Below are 21,630 nucleotides of genomic sequence, written 5' to 3'. Positions count from 1 at the left end.
ACCACTTCTTTTCTCTCTGTCAAGCTAACCTCCAACTCCTGCTCTTCACCTCTATGTTTCCTGTCAAGGTGCACTGCCCACCTCCCTCCCCTCCCTCCAACCACCAACTCTGCCCCCGCAACCTTTTCTTTTTCTTTTTAATTCTTTCAACATCTATTACAGCTCTAAGTGCGTATGGTTCATTTTTATAAAAGTGTTCAGTGTAGAGGGCGGGATCTGCGTTGCTCTGCGGTAATCTTCTCATACCCAGATGTAGATGTGAAATATAGACGCGAGCTTTTGTTGTATTAGTTGACTTAAATGGAATCGCACTAGTAAAACAAAATAAAACTGTATTGAAGTATTCTCAAATTTATACATAATCATCTGAAAATTTGATGAACATAGGCATCTAATCTAAACTCACTCAAGTCAACTAGGTTTGGGGATCTACGCCAGAGATTGATCCTGTTTTCTCCCTGGTGGCTGCTGAGCACCCATACTATAGCGAACAATGATTAAAAAAGCTATTGAGTGTCAAGTTGTGACATTGAACTGGCTGAAAACACTTTATCGAGTTCTAAGCCACCCTTCATTTCTTTATAATTTGCTATGAAACCCTGAAATAGGTGTAGAAATGTACCAGCATACATGGAAATACAGTAGACATACATACAGCAAGCACAGTACATGAGGGAAAAACAGAGCTTGAAGTATATTTGGTATGACTACTTCTGCTCTTCAACACAATCTGAACTCTCTTAGGCAAGCTTTCTTTTAATTTTTAAAGGAATAGTTCTCCAGTCTTCTTGAAGGACATTCGAAGCTCTTCTTTGGATGTTGGCTGTCATTTATTCCATTCTCTGACGTACTGCTTCAGTTAACTTGAGGTCTGGCATCTGGGAAGGCCAACCTATAACTGATACTGTTTCATTGTGTGCTTTTATATCCAGGTATGCCTTTACTGCACTGGCAGTGTGTTTGGGATTGTTGTCATACTTATAAAAAAGTCGTTGCCAATCAGACACTTTCCACATGGTGCTGCATGATGGATCAAAATCTGATGTTACGGGTCTACGTTCATAATTCCATCAGTGTTTGACAAGATCTCCAACACCACTGGCTGAATGCTTCTCTCCGGCCCTCTCTACACTTACTGACAAGGATATATATATATATATATATATATATAAACAAAAAAACACCCAGCACGCCCCTGCGGGCGGTTTATCCTTCAAGCTCGGGTCCTCTACCAGAGGCCTGGGAGCTTGAGGGTCCTGCGCAGTATCTTAGCTGTTCCCAGGACTGCGCTCTTCTGGACAGAGATCTCCGATGTTGTTCCCGGGATCTGCTGGAGCCACTCGCCTAGCTTGGGAGTCACCGCACCTAGTGCTCCGATTACCACGGGGACCACCGTTACCTTCACCCTCCACATCCTCTCGAGCTCTTCTCTGAGCCCTTGGTATTTCGCCGTCATTGTGGATGTTGGATACCGAAGAATCCATAGGTCCCGCATCCTATTCATGTAGCCATTTCCGCCGGGGTTACTTGCGTAGTAGCATTCCAACAATGCCCTGTTTTCGTCTCTTGCCCACCGATGCCTTCTATATATATATATATATATATATATATATATATATATATATATATATATATATATATATATATATATATATATGTTTTTTTTTAATCAAGTTTATTGAGTGTCCTGGGCCAAGGTAGGCAGCATTGACTGAGCATCAACACAGGAGAAACCAGAACTCCCAGAGAAAACCTACCCAAGCACACAGAGGACATTTAAACTCTATACAAGTTTGAAGCCTGGATCCAGTTGCTGCTGGAGAAGCAAAGATAATCAATGAGCCACTGTGGCTAAAGCACTAAGTAATGTTACAGATTCAGAGAGGAATGTGGTCCTTTTGATTTTGTTCTGAAGCCATGATTATGGAAGCTGATGTATGGATGTGATAGAGAAAGAGTGAGGGTATTTACAGTCTTACAATATGCTGTAGGACTCAGTTGCTTACAGTGCAACTTACTGTTGCATAGCTTAGCTAACAATGCAGTGACGTGGATGCCGATGTTACATTCTTAGTTTTAGGGAAATGTGTTAAGATCGTAGGTGCTGATGTTATCCTACTGTCCATCTTGCAAGTTGTACTTGATGTGTAGTGAAAATGCTGTTTTCTAGATTTTTGATGTTCACGTGTAAATGAAAATACAAGTTTGAATATCTATATTTCTCACTGAAATGTTGCATATCAGCGAGGTTAAAAAAAAATCCATTATACGTATTTTCTTCATCAAAAGACATTCGTGAATCTAATTCTTTTGAGTACACCCATGCATACTAGCTTTCAGGCTTCTATTGCGCTGCGTTTGTTGGCACATTGCTGTGAATCTTGGCGCATTACCACCACGTATAGATTACTGGGATTGTGTGAAACCATTGGCGGGAATGTGTATTGCATCAGCCGTATGCTTGTGGATGGGCTTGCATGTGTTTATGTGCACACATAAGAACTGATAAAAGGAGAACCCACTCACACAAATGTTCCTGCTATAGTGCCAATTGCAGTAACTTAAATTTGTGCAAATCAACTTATTCAACATTGTTTGAAAATGTTATAGATTTAAATACATGCCTTATATTTCTTGTACAACTGTTTGAATGGAACAAACTTTTGTGGGCCTGACCCATTGGCACATCACTCAAGCTTAAGAGGTAACCTTACGTATGCTGAATGCATGATTGATCTAATTTAGCTCCAGTTCAAGTTTTATTTTCTATAATGGAACTAGAGTAATTGCATTTACTGAGAATGATACAATGAAATAATTAAAAATTGAGTGTTTAAAGTCATGCACAACGACTCTCAAATATGCTTCAGTGGAGGGTTGTTTAGCTCAGGTTGAATTAACATCAGTGTATCCTTTGCAGGGAGTCACACTGTTTGAGCTATCGTGTAGATGTTGTTATTGTTGTTGTTGTTTTAGCTCCTCTGCCTTGACAGTGATACATAGGGTGAAGGTTCAGAATCTGCTGCAACGCAAAGATGACAGGTTCGTTTCAGGACTCAGGACTTTGTTTTTTCACCACATCCCCCTTTCTCTCGCTCCCTCTCTCCTGCTCTCTTCCTTGCTTTGTGTCTCTCTGTGTCTTTTTCCAAGCTGATTTGGAGCCTTGCATAGTCAATTATGTAGAGAGTGAGAGAAGGAGTGGGGGCTCCAGCTTCCATATTTTGGTGTGTTATTAATATTGCATGAGCACTATTCTGTAGCGAATATCTAAGAGACTGCCTATTAAGGCAGCAGCAGGAGAAGAATGTGACAGACGTACGCACACACACACACATATATGCACACACTGTACATACACAGACCGAAAGCCAGAGAGCAAGGGTGAATCAGTCAGGATCAGGCACAGGTTGTTATAATTAGTGTTTTCCTGATTTATTACGCTGGGATAATAAGAGTGACTCATTTTCCTGTTTAATAAGTCATGTTTGTTTATCTTGACATGGCTCGCATCACACTGTACAGTCAGTGTGTTTGATGTTAGTGAGAACTGAGTAATGTTCCACTGTAATTGTGCTTTGAATTGAATATTTTAACTAACCAACTGAATAAACAAACAAAACAGATGCAAAATAAGTGCCTGTTGTAAAACGTTTCCAAGATAATTGTTATATTGCCTATTGCAAAGCAGAAGTGGTCTGATGACAGGCTATTTATTTCCTGCTGCTGGGCGGGTATCAATGATGCACGGAGTAAGTGTCAACACTGACAGGCTGAGAAGATCCCTGGTGATGACTGAGAGGCTCAGCGTGGATACTTATTGCTTTTTGGGTGCTAAATGGCAGTGACACTGTGTGGTCTGTGAGAGACTTCTCATTTCATGCCACCAGAGACTGAAAAGTTAGGTAATATCATTTAATATGAGCACATTTAAACACAAATACAATATTTAGGAATTAGATCTAGTATTGACTTCTCAGGATCTATGATGTCACCTTCACTTGTCCAAAGCTAATAAAGATAGGTAAAAGATAAGCCGGAAATCTTTGGAAATTTGAGAAAACATGTAAAGTGTAATGCAACAGAACATAATGTATAGTCATACAAAATATTTGATTTCCCCCCTCACAGATATATTTCTTCCAAAAAAGTAAGATTATGTTATTAAATGTATGGCAGTCTGCAGAGACAGCAGTTCAATTAGTTCACTCGTCATTAAAGTATATTTTTTTGTGTATCAGAAATACTTTGCAAAGCTTAATATTGCTTTAAATTCATTATCCATGTTAATTGTTTTATCTGAGCATCTGTATTTGCCAAATCAGGTAGGCTACCATCAATCTCAATATCAAAAATAATAATTATCAAACTCATGGGACATGCAGACGTGCCACTCCTTCATAGCTTTTTCCTCTTGCAGTAGCAATGCAAGGTGCCCAGAAAGCCCGGCCCGGAGTCAACAAAGCCAGTTAGTCTAGTCTACAAACATCACGCTGGGCTTAATGTCGAACAAGTGCTTGGTGACCTTAGAGCACCAGCTGGAGTTTAAAGAAGTCTTTAAAAGGCCGATTCTCCACAGTAATATCATCGCCCATGCCTCAAAGAGTCAGGATTAAGGCCCACTTTGCCCCACGAAAATGTAACAAATGTGTGAAAACATCACAGCCGAAGCCAATGTGGGGAGAACGATGTAGAGAGTGGCAGCGGAGTTGGTGGTAGGGGGCTTACGAACGATACAAGAGGCAGAAAAGAAGGGAGAAAGTAAGGGAAACTCAACATCTTAACACTCGCCAATCCGCCTCCATGCCAGAGATATCAATGTAGTTGGCTTTCTCTGAAATTCAAATGGCAAGAGGAAAAAAAGTAGATGAAAAAGGGGGAAAAAAAGAAACCTCTGGCTTTGGAAAGGGGAGGGGAGGGGGTGCTGAGAAAAAGACCTGTCATCTATGTATTAGTGCTCTGTAAATATTACATGAGCTCCACATTCACTCAGTTGTTTGGCATTACTTCCACTGGATGGGTATATTATTTTAGAAACCATGCCTTGTTTATGGAGAGGCATGACCTACTTCCAGACACTCCTCTCTTTCTCTCTCTTTGGTATTTTTTCTTCCCTTTCCTTCTTTCTCTCATTCCTTTTACCTCTCTCTCTCTCTCTCTCTCTCTCTCTCTCTCTCTCTTTCTCGCTCTCTCTTATTCACTTTCAATCTGCGAAATCTCAACTAGTTGTCCCTGCTGAACAATTACAAGGCAGAGAGACCCAAATGGAGATGTTTGTAGAAAACAACATGTGTATAATTAAGGTTTAATGAGCTCTTGTCAGGGTGGAATGTGCAATTAGATTGGTAATAGAAAATTCAGCCTAAATGCTAGTGGCAGAGGCTGGATGTGGAGTCAGCATGGCAGTGAATGAAAGAACAGTGAATTATTTTGAGCCCTATTGAAAGAAGTAGATGGTACTGGATGCTGCATTTAGATTTAAATACATGGTGAGTTCCCAAATGCACAAAAACGTTGTGTTTTTTTCTCCCGATGGTGCTATATTGTGTGTGTTCTGTTTTTTTTTTTTTAAATTACTGGGATCCGGCACACCGGGTTGTTTTTTTGTTTTTTGTTTTTTAAAATTCTTTAACAGCTACACTGTGCAGAATAAAGCAAGACAATAAACAGAATTTTAATTGAGAAAGTAATAAATGTGCTTGTGCATGATGTATAAAAGGGCAAGTAGGTTTCAATCAAAATATCTCTATTTCTTAACAAAAAGGCAGATTTGATATTTTGTCACAGTATACCAAGCAGTAAATTTTAATTGATTAGTTGATCATTAATTTATGTCTTCATCGGTTTTGATGTTTTTGATGTTCCACATTTAATAAAATCAGAGTTTTTAAATGTAAGGTATTCACAACAGGTCAAACATTCACGTTCAACTATTTTTAAGTTGCCAAATTCTAATAGTGTAAATAGTATCACATCTTTCATGTACAGGCTTTGTAGAAATCTAGGATTTACTTTGAAATGTGTCGTGATACGGTTATTGAAAACATTACCTTTCAGGTGAATGTAACAATAAAGCACCGGTTACTACAGATGGACCACATTAAAATCACTGCCTAACATTTCTTTCTAGGTCTATGCTTTTTCTGCTACACAGGATCACTATTTTATGGGCAAACATTTCTCCATGTTTAAATAAGGCAGTTGTGAGTAAAAGCAGGTATCTTTTTGCTCTCTTCCTCTTTTCTGACAGCCTTTCTCTTGACTTAGTGGAATTGTGGCTTGTTGGTCTGGTGGAGAAGATCCATGCACACACAAAAAAATTGTGTTTGGCTCTTTCTGAATTACTTGACTAGTCCCTGAAAGAGAGGGTCCTTTGTTGGCTTCCTCCGGGACTGCCCTTGAAAGGCTCCTATTGTGTGGTAAACACTATGATATAATGCAAGTGGATTTCATAGATTTAATGGAACAAGCAGATGTGGTTTTCAAGTCTTCATGTGATGAGTAGCTGTCTGTTTCAGGTGATCAGAACCACACCTGAAAGAAATGAAATAATATACGAACGATGTGGCATTCTAAAATCATGCAAAGCTCTGACTCTGTGTTAAATACTCGTGTGGAGACAAAAATCAACACAATTGATTTGTGCATGATTTAAGTGCGATTTGATATCTCATTTGCTATATTTCACTTGATCTTCCATATTGTTGTGTTGTAAGTCAAGGTTAGGCAGAGTGGGGGCTGTTGAATGTCAGCGACGTGTTAGCTTTGTTTTCATTGTGTTAACAGGAGCACAATGGTACGATTGTCTGGCCATCTGAAACCATACACCTACCCAGAGCTTTCGGGGGTCAGAGGTGGGGGAGATGTGTGTGCCTTTAGTCCAGTGAACCATGCATTTTGAAAAAGCCAGAAACAGAAGAGTAATCCATCCAGCAAACCATCAAAAACATTCTGCTTCACTGTCCTGCACAGATACCAGATTTGCTCATCGTGAAAAATGTTCTCATCTTCCAGATACAAATTATGCCCCCCCCCCCCCATGTTGCTTTCTAATCAGTTATGCATTATTTTAAGATGTCATTTGAAAAGTGGCATGCTTCTTGAAGCCCCTCAACGTGATGGACAAGATCATAAAGCTGAGCAATAAACCTGAGATAAATGTTATATCTTAATACTGATAGAGGCAATTAAGTCCATCATAAGAGAGAGAGAGGGAACACTCTCCTCAGGAGACTCATTCACTTGCATGGTTTAACATGATCCCCAGCTAAATGCCTTATTTTATTTCTCCTCTCAGCTCACAGCTTACAGTCGAGCACAAATTGAGCTGATTTTTTTTTCTTCTTCGCAGAATTTGGTTGTTCTGTCTGGTCTGCCCTTTTCTGTCTACCATCATGTCTCTCTCTCTGCCGCTCCCTTTGGCTCTCTCCTCCCCACTTCAATGTATTTGTCATGGTAATGTAAAAAATCTCAGCTGCTTCAATTCATTTCGTGCTCTTTCAGTCGAGAAAGAAGGGCAATTCTGTTTCTCCTCACTAGTTTCTGTGTTAAGGCTCTCAGGTAATGAAGACCACATTTCATCTGCATGCAGTTATATGACTGGGCGTGGCTGAGCAGGTCTGTTATGGGAAAATAAATATTATGAAAGGGCTAACTTCGTTATCTTTATCACACTGGGATCAATGTGTGTGTGATGGAACAGGAGACAGTGCACAAACACAAAGGCCAGTATGCAGAATGCATACATCCAGCTCTTAAAACATAATGCACCCACGCTCATGTCGTATGTGTGTGCGAACATACAAACCAGAGAAGCCCATATATGTAGCAGCAGAGATATCTACACGTGAACACATGCAGTGCAATACTGCTTTATATCACACCATCCCACTTATTTTCTGCACTTTGGTTATGTCTGTATGCCTGTGTGTGTGTGTGTGTGTGTGTGTGTGTGTGTGTGTGTGTGTGTGTGTGTGTGTGTGTGTGTGTGTGTGTGTGTGTGTGTGCGTGTGCGCGTTAATGTTTGTGTGTCTGTTTGCGTGTATATGTGCCTGCCAGTGAGTCATTGAATGCTCTAATGACCACAGTCCTGACACAGGTATTTTGACTGCTGCCTCTTTCCATCGGCACATTGACTGACATGCGATTAGTTACGCTGGTGTGGAAAACTAGGAAGGCTCATGCTGTAACCCTGAAAAAGACTGGGAGGAGGGTAAAGTCCTCTTCTCCACATCTCTGCTGTTTCATCTTTCTGTGAATTTAAAACATCTCTGGCTGCATTTAAGGGTTCTGTTATTTTGTACTCAGTACATACAGGAAAGCACGGCTGGGCTCACAGTAACCTTATGAGAAAACCATCGAGATCAATACAGGTTAGCAGGACAGTAGGAAAGAACGTTGTGTAGTTATATAGTAATAGTAGTTGGGATTTGCTATAAAACTGATCTCAAAATGCTTAGTGAGTTGACCATGTACCGATTGAACTTAAGGAATCCATTTAAATAAATGGATAAAAAAAAGCCCTGAGTCCAACATATTGAGGCTGTACAAATTTTAATTTTGGGTTAAAGAGAGCTTTCATATCTAAGCAGTACTCAGCACTGGCGAATACTTTTCAGCATAGTCCGACCAGTATTTTGGCAGCCCAGTGTTATTGCCCACTGTCAGCTATTTGCCAGTTATTGGTATCAGCTTTTTAAACACCTGATAAATGAAAAATAAATGTCTGTAAAGAACAGACAGGAGAAACACCCCTCATCTGTGTTACAAGTGTTGATATTGCCTAGAGGAACACTCTACAACTTTCATATTGACAACAAGTGTTTGGAACGCCACAAACACAACAACCACCTGATCAAAGCAGAGTCTGGGACAGTGTAAATGAATAAATAGATAACCACACATGACAAATGAGGTGCAAAACTGTTTCTGACATAAAGGACATAAATATCAGCCTATGTATCAGATTTTTAAATCACCAAGTATCGGTATGAATATAGGTCTTAAAATCAGCCCTATATCTGTCGAGCTCTGTCGAGTTCTTATTTGTTCATTACTGATTTGATTTAGTTGAATTTTAGCATAAAACTTGTTGACCCTTTTTTAAGTTCTGTAAACATTAAAAATAATGTTTGTGACATAACCGTTGGGTACAAATGGTATGACAATGCAGTTGTTTTTGGACAGTGATTGTGGTGAAAAATACAAATATTTATTCTTGTCTATGAATTAGAATAATCTCAGTTCATACTCCTCCATCTGCTTCCCAGTGCTACATGAAAACGTGATGTTTTACTTCCATCCTCAATATAATTTATGCTTATCTAAACAAAAAACAGAAATATTTAAAGTACATTAATACAGATTTATATATCTACTATAAAATATAAAATTACTTGCTATGTATAAACCTGAAATATGACAGAGAACTGATACTGTGAAAGTTCATTATCCATTTGCATTCATTTCATCGAACATAACAAATAAAGGCAAATATGATTTATTCCTTACAGAAGATTACTGTATCTACTATCCATTAAAAAACAAATCCAGTGTTATTTAAAAGTTTAAAAAAATCCTAAATGTCATTTATCCCATATAAAAATATTATTCAATGAATGGATGAAACTAGATTAAACTAAAGGTGTGAATCCATGTTTGAAGGCTTTGCAAAACTCAGTTTCTGATATGCTGCGTTTCAGTCAACTGTTCTATAACCTCTGCAACTGTGGTGCACTTCCTGCATCAAACTGACATTGGTTTGGCTTTACGCAAACACAAAGTTATTTATAGCATCTCTCCCACTTTATTTTCTCCCTCCCATTCTCTCCCTCACTCTCTATTTGCATTTCTGCTATGCAAACAAGAAACTGGTGTCTGCTGCATCAGTTCTACAGGCCTAACTTGTCCCTTTTCTTTCTCAAGCCTCAATCTTTTTCAAAGATTTTCTCCTCTTCTGTCTCCCTGTAGCTTTCTACCTCTCCCACCTTCACCCTGTTTTTCCTCCTCCCTTCAACCTCTCTCTCTCTGTCTGTGTTTTCCTTTGCTCAATTGTTTTGCTGTAGATTTGACCGCTATGATTAATGACCTCGAAGCCACAGGAAAGCAAACACAGAGAGACACGACATGCATGCTGTTCTCTTACAAACCTCCCTTTTTCCTCATATATCCGCTACTTCTATGTTCACACATTATGACTTCTAGGGAAAACATCTTCGAATTAAGAGTCAGATTATACAAAGTCAAGATTTGGTATACTTTTCAACTTATTTTTCCTTTATTTTCATCCCTTATTTCCTGATTACTTTAGTAGATTAAATGTTTGCCAAAGGCCTTTATTATAATGAATTACGTGTTTTTTAGCATCATCTACTCTAAGGTCAGAGCCCTTGTCTGTCTTCTCTCTGTTTGAAATGAGGAAATTAATCTCAGTGGTCAGTTAAAGGTCTTGGAGGCTAGCAGTCAGAGGTCAGTGGTTAGAGATAAGCATCAAATTAGGCCTTCAGAGTCTTGGTCAAGTACACTTTTGTATCTTTATTTATTTCAGACATAATAAAACAAACAAAACAACCAATATATACTCGTCTACATGTATTTTCATTTACGAATATGAATATATGTGTAGATATACACACACACACGTATTTGTACAGACAAACAAGAAAAATATAATAAAATAAAACACATTCGTCTAACATGAGATAACACTTCAGCTAGGTGCTTGGCTGAACGAAGCTCATTCAGAAAGATTAGAATTGAGTTTGGCCTTTAATAACACAAAAGAAAAGGTATGCAAGTGCAGCTGGTTAGCTTAGCGCAGCATAAAGACCAGACACAGTCTCATCTAAAAAAATAATTGCTGCTAAAACTTCTTGTCCTTACTTCTTTCTAAACAAATAAAATGTAATGAGATAATGTGTTAACTTTTTTAAAGGTCTTTACTCAGATGAGCTGGTTCCTCAGCCAAGTGAATCTAATTGCCTGTTTTTTAAATTATTGTCATCAATTTGGTGTCGAGACAGGAGAATGGTATTGGTGGTTTCATCTATGTCTAGGCAAGAAAGGGGAGTAATTTCGTTTCACAAAAGGTAAAATCATTCCTTTTGACGTACTCCAGATTAGAGTGAGAGCATTAAATAAAAATCAGCACAGCATGACAACCGAGGTTTGTAAAAACTGTGTGTACAGTACACTCACCAGTTGTTAACCTCACAGTACCAGGAAATGATTATTTTTACCTTTTCCTCTGATTTTAGATGGTGTTTATTATTTTAACAGCTCTGCCCTTGGAGACTCCTCCCATTGTGTAGCAAGAGCACAGTTGCAGACCTCAGTTTGCTCCTTTGACATTTGATATAATTGTTTTGCACTTACCCTGTTTTGCTCATTGAGATCTGGTTTGCAGTTGTGAAAATAAACTATTCTAAGACACCTTGACATCTAGCACAATGTGAGTAGGACAGCATGTAAAATCATTCTCCAAGAGCAAGAACGTGATTGTATTTTCATTGCAGAATAAATGATTGTTCCTTCTGCAAACTAATAGTGCTATCAGGCAGAAATTATTGCACTAGAAGTAACAGTTCCATCAGAGGCTGAATGATAACATGGAAATGGAACTGGGGCTTCGAATTGAATAATGTTGCAAGGAATTGCCTTTGTACTTTGGTTTGTTTGTTGCCCTCAATGTGTTATGTATGAAGATGGAAATAAATGTTAATGAAAACTGTGCTGGAGTTGAATCTGAGTATAACTTAAATGGAAATATTGGAATGTTAAGGGAAAAAAATCCCAGAATTGATAAAAAAGAACAAGTGATTTGCATAAATTGGTCCCTGCAACACTTTGCATGTGGTGAAAAATTGCTACAATAAGACCCGGGTCCATTTTCAGTCACCATGCCAGAGCTTGAGAAACACCCTCCCACTCTGACTCACTGTAGGCACAAACCAGTCACGTTATTTGACCTTACAGTAGCAACAGTAATTCATCTCGGCCACTACTAGCTGTCTTGAGGTGTGTTTTGTTTTCTCATAAATGGTTGGTGCCAAATAGTGTCAGACAGAGAGGGAGGGAAGGCCTCTGGGAGAGTGTGAGCGAGCGTGCGTGTGTGTGAATGTGTGCGCATGTTTATATGCCCGTGTCTTTTGAGCTGCGGCCTCTGGCTGTGACCCCAGTGTTAATCACTGTACAGCCAGAACAACCACAGGCTTCTGTCGCCACTACTGCAGCTACAGCCCTTCTCCTCTCCTCCTTTATGTCAGTGTCATTCATGCTCCCTGTGCTTTTTTTAAATGTATCTCTCTAACCCCCCCCCCCCCCAAATACCTACAGTATGTTCCCTACTTGGCCTCCTACTTGCACAAGATCGCTATCCCCTTCCCCATTAGCTCCAGGATACACCCTTGTCGTTCTCATCGCCTCTCCATAACCTCAAACTGTCACCTTTTCTCTAGCCTATGCCTCCCCTTTAGGCTTCTTTAGCTTGGTATTTCTGAGCTATGAAATCGCTGGGCTGTCCTGTCCTGATTTAACTAGCAAAGTGCAGAACAAGCTAAAGGCTGTTCTCTTTGTGTGTATCACTAAATAGGTGGCAGGGTTGGTAAAAATGTTGGCTTGGGATGTTTTTTGTCATGTTTTTCATGTTGTTTTTGGTTATTAGTGTATTACGTGACAGGCTGGTGTCATATCATAATTTGATAAATTTGATAATGTTTTGCTTTACATTTATGATTTTTTTATTTGCAAATATAACAAGCAATATAAACAAAGACGATCAGCAACTTGTGGGTCTGAAAAACTTGCAAGTATGCAGAAGTGCCAAAAAGTGTACTTCTTAAAATGTCCACTTGAGGCTGGTTCCCAAAGCAGGTCAGTCCCCACAGACTGAAACTGTGAAACTGGTTAAATAACAAGTTTAACGGCAGAGAACGTAGGTGACCTTGTTTGTGATGTTGGTGACCTTTAGACAGCTTTTAATGCAATGATCTGAATTTTTCCGACAGTGTGGTTAGTTGTGCAAACAGACTATATAAGTTTTGTTCCACATTCTCTTTTTGTATTTATATTAATTTGAATTAAGGGTGTGGTGGTTAACACTATCACCTGTTATCAAGTAAGTCCTGGGTTTGAATCCCCTGGCCGGCTGGGGCCTTTCTAGGTGAAGTTTACATGTTCTCCCACAGTCCAAAGACACGGATGTTAGATTCATTGGTGATTCTACATTGGACTTAGGTGTAAACGGTTGTTTGTGTCTCTGTTTTAGCAGTGCAGTAGATTGGCGACCTGTCAAGGTTGCACCTTGCCTCTTGCCCCATGACAGCTGGGGTAGGTTCCAGCCTAACTGCCAGTCTGAATTAGATAAGCAGAATATGGATGGATGGACTTGCAATTAATTAGCAGACCTGTGCATCTCACACATATATTCTAATGATGCAGCTTGGGTAGCACTCGAGTCTCTTGTCCTGACGTAGTGAATTCTGGTTCTAAAAAGCACATAGATGGCAGCGATCATAGTGCTAAAGCTGAAGCTTCAAAGTGGGGCTAAAAAACAATTGGTAATTTCATGGTATCTACATCTTTTTGTTTTTTAAATGTAATTCCATGTGAAAAACTTGTCTCATCTTAACAGAGTGATCTTAACAGAAATATTTTTTAATGCTTGTCTTTGTTAACATTTAAACTAGAAACTCCTGTACTTGTTCAAGCAGACGTTCTAGCACAGTAGATCAGTTTCTTGATTAATACTACGTAATAGCTGACTTACAAAGGTTATTTACTGCCATCAGTGCTGCCTTTGATTAACCTTTCATGTTTACAAATCAGCACCTACAGAGCCTCAGAGGCTTGCAAAACAATATACTAATAATGGCAGTACTAGCAGGCTAATGTTGAGAAAGACATAGATGACTGATGTTGCACTAAATGCAAATGTTAATTTAACACAAATCAACATTTGTTAATTTGCATTAAATACATGCAGTAGTTGACGATGGCAATGTCATTAAGTAAAAAAATAATCTAATGATGGTGGTGGAGCAAAACTCCCCAGAGGGACAATCCCCGAATATTAGATATTTGTACTTTATTTTATGAAAATATGTCCCATACATGTTAAACTATTTAAAAGTGGTGGACTCACTGACCAACCAACAGACCGTTTCATTCTAGAGCGATTGGAAAGAAAATGAAAAAAACCTTTTCTTTAGTAGATATGAATGTGCAAGATTGACTGACTGAACCAACTGGGTAGTCAACTAACTAGACATCGGTGGCTGCAGTTGCGATTATTACTCTGTTGTGCCTTTGTTGCTTCATGACACACGGAGAATAATGGCAGTTAGGTGTGCATAACACTTACAAACACACACTCAGGCTGTAGGCAAGCTAAGAGGAAGAGTGTGAGTTACACAAGCTTTGACAGGGCCTAAATATACAAGTCTCTAATGAACTGTAATTACTGACATTCACTGGAGCATCGAGGTCTATTGCAGTCATTAGGCTGCAGTGTTACACTCTTTCTGTATCGGCACTGACTGACAGAATTTCTTTTTTTTTTATCCCTTTTGTGATCTGTTGGCCTCTGCCTCACTGTTTTCTCATCTCTCTCTCTCTCTCACTCCCTGTGTCTCTGCACTACAGTTTGATGGTGACAACATGTACATGAACGAAAACAATCACGAGTTCCTCGCACCAAACCAGGTGAGTCCAAATTTCTAATAATGGAAGACCTTAAATAGTCTTGAAGCCATTTTTCTTTCACTGTTGTCAAGTCTTGTTGAAATGTACAATAAGTCGCTGTTACTGAAAGGAACCACACACTTATGTGACATAAGCTGAAAGCAAGTGGACTAAAGATATTTTATTCTTTTTTAGACTCACAGATATGCCACACAGAACATGCTATATTCCATATGTTGCATGCAAACAAATAAAATGATGTTACAATCATTCAAAGAGCAATTAACAGTAAAATTGGTAATGTAGTAATAAATGCAACATTTTTACATATGTACTTGACAATGAAATTTATGGACTACTTAATCTGCTTATTCAAATGCCTCTTTTAAAATTAAGCACTGTAAGCGCATTTTTTAAAGAACTATATTCTTGAAATATAAGACATGATGTTTATTAAATATACGATTGGTTACGTCATAATATAAAACATAAAACATGTGTTCTTGTCTTTTATAAGTTGAAGCTGAACACTGCTGCTACGTTTATAGTGCAGTAGGCACTGGGTTAGCAATTCATCACAGTACTAACCTATCATGATTAGATTTCTGCTAAGTACACAGAAACCAGAGAAGCTAAACCAGTGAAACTATGCAAATTTCCCATAAAAAGAGCGTTGACCTTACTGTAAAGTGACAGTCGTCATACAATTTTACTTCCCTATATTCCTGATATTCAGTCATTCTCTTTGCACACAATTTTGGCAAAAGCCGACATAAAGAAATGTTTTGGCTTCATTACAAAGAATTTATTAAGTTAGAATGGGCGAGTCACTGCTCTTCTATAGCACATGGCAACCCTGCCAGATACACTGTAGCACAGCTGGTCATGAACAACTGGGAGACCATATGGTTGTGTTTGGACTGGGGGATTTGTGGAGTTTGGGAATAAGCCCATCTGACATACACAGGGGAGCGGGGAATTTGTCCCTGTCAATTGCAATTATTAAAACCAACCCGTAGGCTACAGTAGTTCTGTGTTTCAGTTGCATTTGCTTTTTTGCTAAATTTCTTAATGCTCTGGTTTGTTAAGGTTTGGCTTATGGCCCAGAGTAGGACACAGAGCTGCTTGTGTTGTCTTTTCTACACATGTAAAGTTAATTCAGAAGGCTCAGACTATTAGGACTGCCACAAAGTCATTTTAAGTGGGACAGCGCTGTTATTTGACAGATTTGTCATGCAGATACTTCACTTTCTAAAAAACTGCTAACCACTACTTTTATCAGTTAATTTCATATAGCACATGTGGCTTTACTGTAGTGCTGATTGACTGATTAGACATCAGCACCAGTTACTGATGGGAGGGCGAAGCATTGCGGTTTGTTAGAGAAGACAAGAGTGAGCGGCAGATAGGTAGAAAACAGGGAAGCAGGAGACAAAGAGACAGAGGGAAATAGCGTGAAAGATGGTGATAGGATGAGAGACGATTTTGCTTTGCTCTGTGTTATACTTTGTTTACTCAAGATCCCCTCACATTTGACATGTGCCTTGCTCTATTCTCCGCTTCACCAAGTTTAGCCTCTCGTTCCCTCTGACAGCTAGAATCAGGGAGGCCTAAGGGGTGGACACACACTCTGACAACAAAACAGAGATGGGAAAATCCAAAAATCACTGATCTGCACCTCTTTAGCTGTGCTACATTTTTTATCCAAGCAGATTTTTAAATAGTGCGATCGCGCCGGAAAAAAGTCACTGTAAATAAAGGTTGAGGGCACCTTTGTTGAGACGGTTCACTGAACTTTGTCAATTTGAATAATCGTCACTAACCCATTCTACTTACTCTTACATTACACCGTCTTCGTGGTCAGCACACACAAAATGTAACCTCACTCGTTTTATGCATTAACTTTTCAATTAATTATTTCGTTGTAATGTTCTCAAACTACCACTCGGTAGCTCATTTTCATCATGCATTTCACATCAACGACATCATAAGCACTAATAAAGGGATTTTTTATATCCATGCATGCTTTCCGTTTCAGTGTTTAATCACTAAATTTGGAACAAAGCCGCAGTTTGATTGACATTATCAAAGCATGTTTTGATAAAGTGCAATCATTTCTTGCACTAATGCGACACGAAAAATACGATTCTATACCTGCTAGTATATGCTTCGTGTTCCTCAGAAGCAACTGCATTAACGCTCGTGCTGTTTGCAAGTGTTTAGGTAAAACAAGACTTATCCTTTATTAATTAGTGTTATTCTTACAGAACAGTTGGGTGCGGTATACAGCAGTGTGCTCTGCTATTCTCAGTATGTTCTATCTCGAACTTAAACTAATCATACTGCCTAAAGCTGACTTTTCTGTGGTTGCTGCTTTATTATCTCCCTCAACTTATCTTTCACCCATTTTCTCTGACTCCCCCTCTTTTGCTCTTTTGCTCACTGTTTCTCTTTTTCAGTCTCTACCCCCGTTGCATTTAAATGCATTTGGGTCAGCAGTTCTGCCTCGAAACTCTGTGAAGAGTGTATTTTTCAGTGCTCGGCTTTCTCTCACTTCGGTTTCACCATGTAATTGCTCTATTTAACGTGGCTTACCTATATGAATTAATTTTCTATATGTCTTGCACATTCATATAGGTCATTCACAGGGTGCTGGTGAGTAAATCTGGCAACGCAACCTTATCAGACTGTTCAGTGCTTAGATGGGTACGTTCTAGTGATGAGTCACAAGGAAATGGGGTCAGTGCCATTGTCATATCGATGTTCCCATGAGCATCGCTGTCTGACCCTCCTTAGTTCTCTGTAGAGTTTCTTTTCCCCCCAAGCAGAGTGACAAAGTGTTAGTGATTCAATGACAAGGTCATGGACCCTGGTCTTAGCATCAACAAGCTCTTTGTCTGCCCCTGTGGCCACTGGCCATTGTCCTGGCATCATTGTAGAAAAGAGTAACCAACGAGAAGAAGCTCTGGTATTTCCTAGTGTTGTCACAGTTTGAACTGAGAAAATCTCCACAGTGGCAAGGATTAGAGCACCTCCTAAGTAGAGAGGCTTTTGTATCATAAAGGTCTTAGTAGACCAGATCACCTGAGGTAAGATTCCTCTCGCTATAACTAAACAGAGCAGTGCGAAGCGACACGATCAAAGATAATGCACTGTGAGAGATTCCTTCTCATAGCTCCACAGCAAAGTGAAAGAAACAGTATATACTTCATCAGCACTTTACCTTGACAATGTTTTCTTTTGATGTCTTTCTCCCTGACTTATGAATTAATTTAGCAGAACTGCTGTTTGAGAGAAATATGTCACAGAAAAGAGAACACGAGGAGGAAATGGAAGGGGGAGGGGTGGAGATGGAGAAACTGCACAGGGGAATAATTCGGCTAATGGAGTGACTGTTTGGATATTCAGCAGAAGTAGGAATGGAGATTATGATCTCGCAATTAGCGTAACAAGGTTTTATTGATTGGCTGCTGCTGTAGCGTCTTTACTGCCAAGACTCTGCATGTGGCTTTAACATGCACAGTGTGTGTAGCCCAGCCAGTCACACTAGTTCTACTACTACACCACTACCAGAGCAGAATCTAGCTCGGTGTTACCATCGAGCCACGGCCATTTCCTGATCATCAAAGCTGAAATATTATGGATTGTCGAGTTGAAAGGGTCTGTTTGAATGCCTGATGATAAAGTGGACTACATTTGCATTTTCCGCTCACTTTTAAGTTAATGCACTGCCCTCCTTCCCCTTTGAGTGAAAAGCAGGTATAAAAAGGCAGCTTCTGATAGCGAGCAATTTGAAAGTTTGTCTGCCTGTTTTACATGCTCGGAGTTCGAATGATGTTTTCATGGTAAGTTTGATGCAATTTCTCATCTCACTTACTATTTTGTAGCTCATTGCTGGCAAGGATTATGGAAGTCCCATGGGTGTTGTAATTGTAATTAGAGAGGTGACTGCCAACAGCAGATCTGTTAGACATGTTAGACACGGAGAACTAGACAAAGATCGATGGGAATATTTTTATTTTTGTTTGGTTGGGGGTTTTTTTTTAGGACAGTCAGCAGCTGTGAACATCATTATGTTTATTAAACAAGTTGTCAGATTAAACTCATAATGGGGCTTTTGTGTGATTTTTTTTCATCTCGTGTTTAATGAGAGATTTATTGGCATAAGAGCTCTTGTTAACAGATCTGAACAGATATGCCTGTCACATATTCTGGTGCTTAAACTTGCAGGAACTCCCCCCTTATGAATATGATTAAGTCCTTCTCTAAAGCTCCCTTGTGTCTCTCATCTTCCACCATATGTTTCTGATGAGCCATTGTAGAACATGATCCCATAGTCTTTTATGTCCAACCTTTGACAAATCTATCACCTCTTCCCTCTATGCTCTGAATTAAAGGCCCATTCCACCTTTCCAGTTTAGATGAATAATTCTCTTGTTTGGCAGCAGCCCAAAGCCCAGCCAGCATGTCTGGAACCTTGGTGGAGCCTGATTGGTCCGGTTCAGTCGTGTGTGACTGACAGGAAGCCCGCTGATTGGGGGAGACCATATCTTTGGATCGTTGCACTGATTAAAGCCTCTCGGCAGCATTTTGTACACTCCCGCCGTTCGGGGTCCCCGCACTAGCGCCCTGGCACTGCTGGTCTGAATTACAGCTTGGTCGCATTAGTCTGATTTACAGCTTCCTCCTGCTGTTTAGATTGGAGTTGGGTACCAGAATGGCAGGCTCCTCCTCTACTACACTTCCACCTGCCCCCCCCTCTTCCTATTGATTCCCCTACTTTGTGCTTTACCCTCTACCCATCACCCCAATATCTCTAACCCTTTTTCTGCTGCCTCTTTTATCCCACCTCACCTGGTTTACTTTCCTTTTGACTCTCAATCCTCTACTAGTTCTTCTAGGTCACCCTTTTCTTCTTCCCCGATCCCTCAATTTTGCTTTTTTTTTTTGCCTTCATTCCACTTCCCAATAAACTGTCCTCATACTCCATGTACACCCTTGTACTTGTCCTTCTTTTCAAATGTCCCTCTAACCTCTGACAACATCCCTTTACCTTTCCTACCCAGCAGATCTCCCTCTCGCTCTTTCTCCCTTTCGCTCCCTCACTGCATCTTTTGTGAAAATGAAAACAAAGAGCAGCCTGCCAAAATATTTCTATAGCCATTCGCTGACGAAGCAGGGAGCGGAGACAAAGCAAAAAGATGTGCAGGCATATTTGTCGCGGCAGCAGAAAGATGGAAAGCTCTGTCCCCGTGGCCTTTTTACAGTCATTTGGAAACTCCCCACCTCTCTCTCCTCTCTCTCTTGCCCTGTTTAAAAGCCCTCTGTTTGAAATACTCATCTGACATGGCATTATATATAAATGCACAGCTGTGTATTTGTATAAGGGCCTCGCTCTGCTAAGCTGTCCGTCCCCATGTTGCCCTAGGTGATCAGATGAAACTAATGCGATTCAACTTTAATGTGTTTCTGCAGGCCTTTCACCCAACTGGATAAAACAATAAGGAACAAACACCCACTCTTGCTAGGGTATAATAGAAATTGGGAAATGCAGTGTCTAGTCAGCCTTTTCATAACTGTTTTTTATTTGTATTTATTCATTTATTTTTAATTTTTTTAGTAAAGTTTCCCATGAATTGGTTTTTCCTCACGGCTGTGAAAAAAGGTTATGGGTTATTATAGAGGAAAATGTACCATTCAGCCACAATTCATTAGCAAAATACCTGGTTAATTATTGATGCAATATCTTCAAGGTATGAAAAAAGCCCAGACTTGCTATCGATCTATGTTGACTTATTTCCTGTGCTTAGAGAAAGTAGAAATGAGGTGGTACAATTTCTCTTATTAAACTAGTTAAACAGCGCACAGCAAAAATGTTGGTACAAAGCCTAAGGCAAAAAGGCTTTTATAGTTTTATATTAAATGTATTTGTGAGTTGGTTTTATCCCTCTATGTAGTGCTGTAGGGTGGGGTTATAGGAAACACAGTGGGCAAGAGCAGAACACAGACCGCAAAAGCCAGCACACAATCTAACCCTCTCTGTAAAAATGTACAGCGGATTGACTGGACAACAAGACACAGGTGGGAGCACTGCACTGGGGCCATAATTAACCACCCCACACTCACTGTTCTCAATGAGGGAAATTACAAAGGAAGGAAGATAAAGACAGGAAGTAAATACAAAAACATGACACACGATAGCTATCAAAGTAAAACAGCCAAAAGCCAAATAATAAGGATGCACTAAGACAGGTTAACAAAGAAAGCACCAAGACATGGATGAGATAGAGGAAGGAGAAAACAGGGAAACACTGAGATACTGGACACGAAAGAACATTAGAAGAAAATTAGAAACTCTGGAAAGAGAGACACATTCAAATATGAACTGATTACTCGACAAAAAACCCTAGATCCCTTTGGTTATCGCAAATACTCCCATACACAATGACTAATATGCAGAGAAACTAACAGAGGAAAGTTGGACTGGGCGTGTTAGGTATTGTAGACAAATATTCAAATCATTATTTTTTTTTAACTCATGGTAGTCCCAGAAGTTAAGTACAAATAAAAATATACATTTATTTGACAGTTTAACTGTTACTTTAATTACATGCATTTCACTACACCCGTAGCCGCCGACAGCTATGGTCAAGCTCTGACTGTTGTATATAAACAACTTAGCTGTAAAACTGTGGCTCTATTCATAACTTTATTCATAAATAATTAAGCTACTGTTATTGCGCTTTATGCATGAATGTTGGATTTAGTTTACTTTATGACTCTGCAGACATTTAATGAACTCCTGCAAAGATCTGTGAGCAACTAATATCATTTTAGCTCCTGTTAATACTTCGTCACATCAGAATATAGAACCAAACACCTGACAGGACTAAACATAACCTATGTTTTGTCTTGTGCAATGTTTATGGAACAGTATGTGCCGTGATCTAGCAA

At 39.5% G+C, this 21,630-nt stretch overlaps 1 protein-coding gene across 3 annotated transcripts in view; it reads left to right on the top strand.

The window, feature by feature from the left end:
* The window catches only part of tox2 (TOX high mobility group box family member 2), an 89,690-nt gene that overhangs the window by 30,314 nt on the left and 37,746 nt on the right, over positions 1–21,630 (top strand). For all 3 annotated transcript variants that reach the window (XM_080890429.1, XM_080890431.1, XM_080890430.1), the window contains exon 3: positions 14,638–14,697. In XM_080890429.1, coding sequence (XP_080746555.1) covers positions 14,638–14,697 — 60 coding nt within the window. The remainder of the gene's footprint in view (positions 1–14,637; positions 14,698–21,630) is intronic.

Source organism: Rhamphochromis sp. 'chilingali' (assembly GCF_963969265.1).
Source record: "Rhamphochromis sp. 'chilingali' genome assembly, chromosome: 9".
Taxonomy (NCBI): Eukaryota; Metazoa; Chordata; class Actinopteri; order Cichliformes; family Cichlidae; genus Rhamphochromis; species Rhamphochromis sp. 'chilingali'.
Note: the sequence above shows the minus strand (reverse complement) of the source record. Positions and strands in the feature narration are given on the sequence as shown.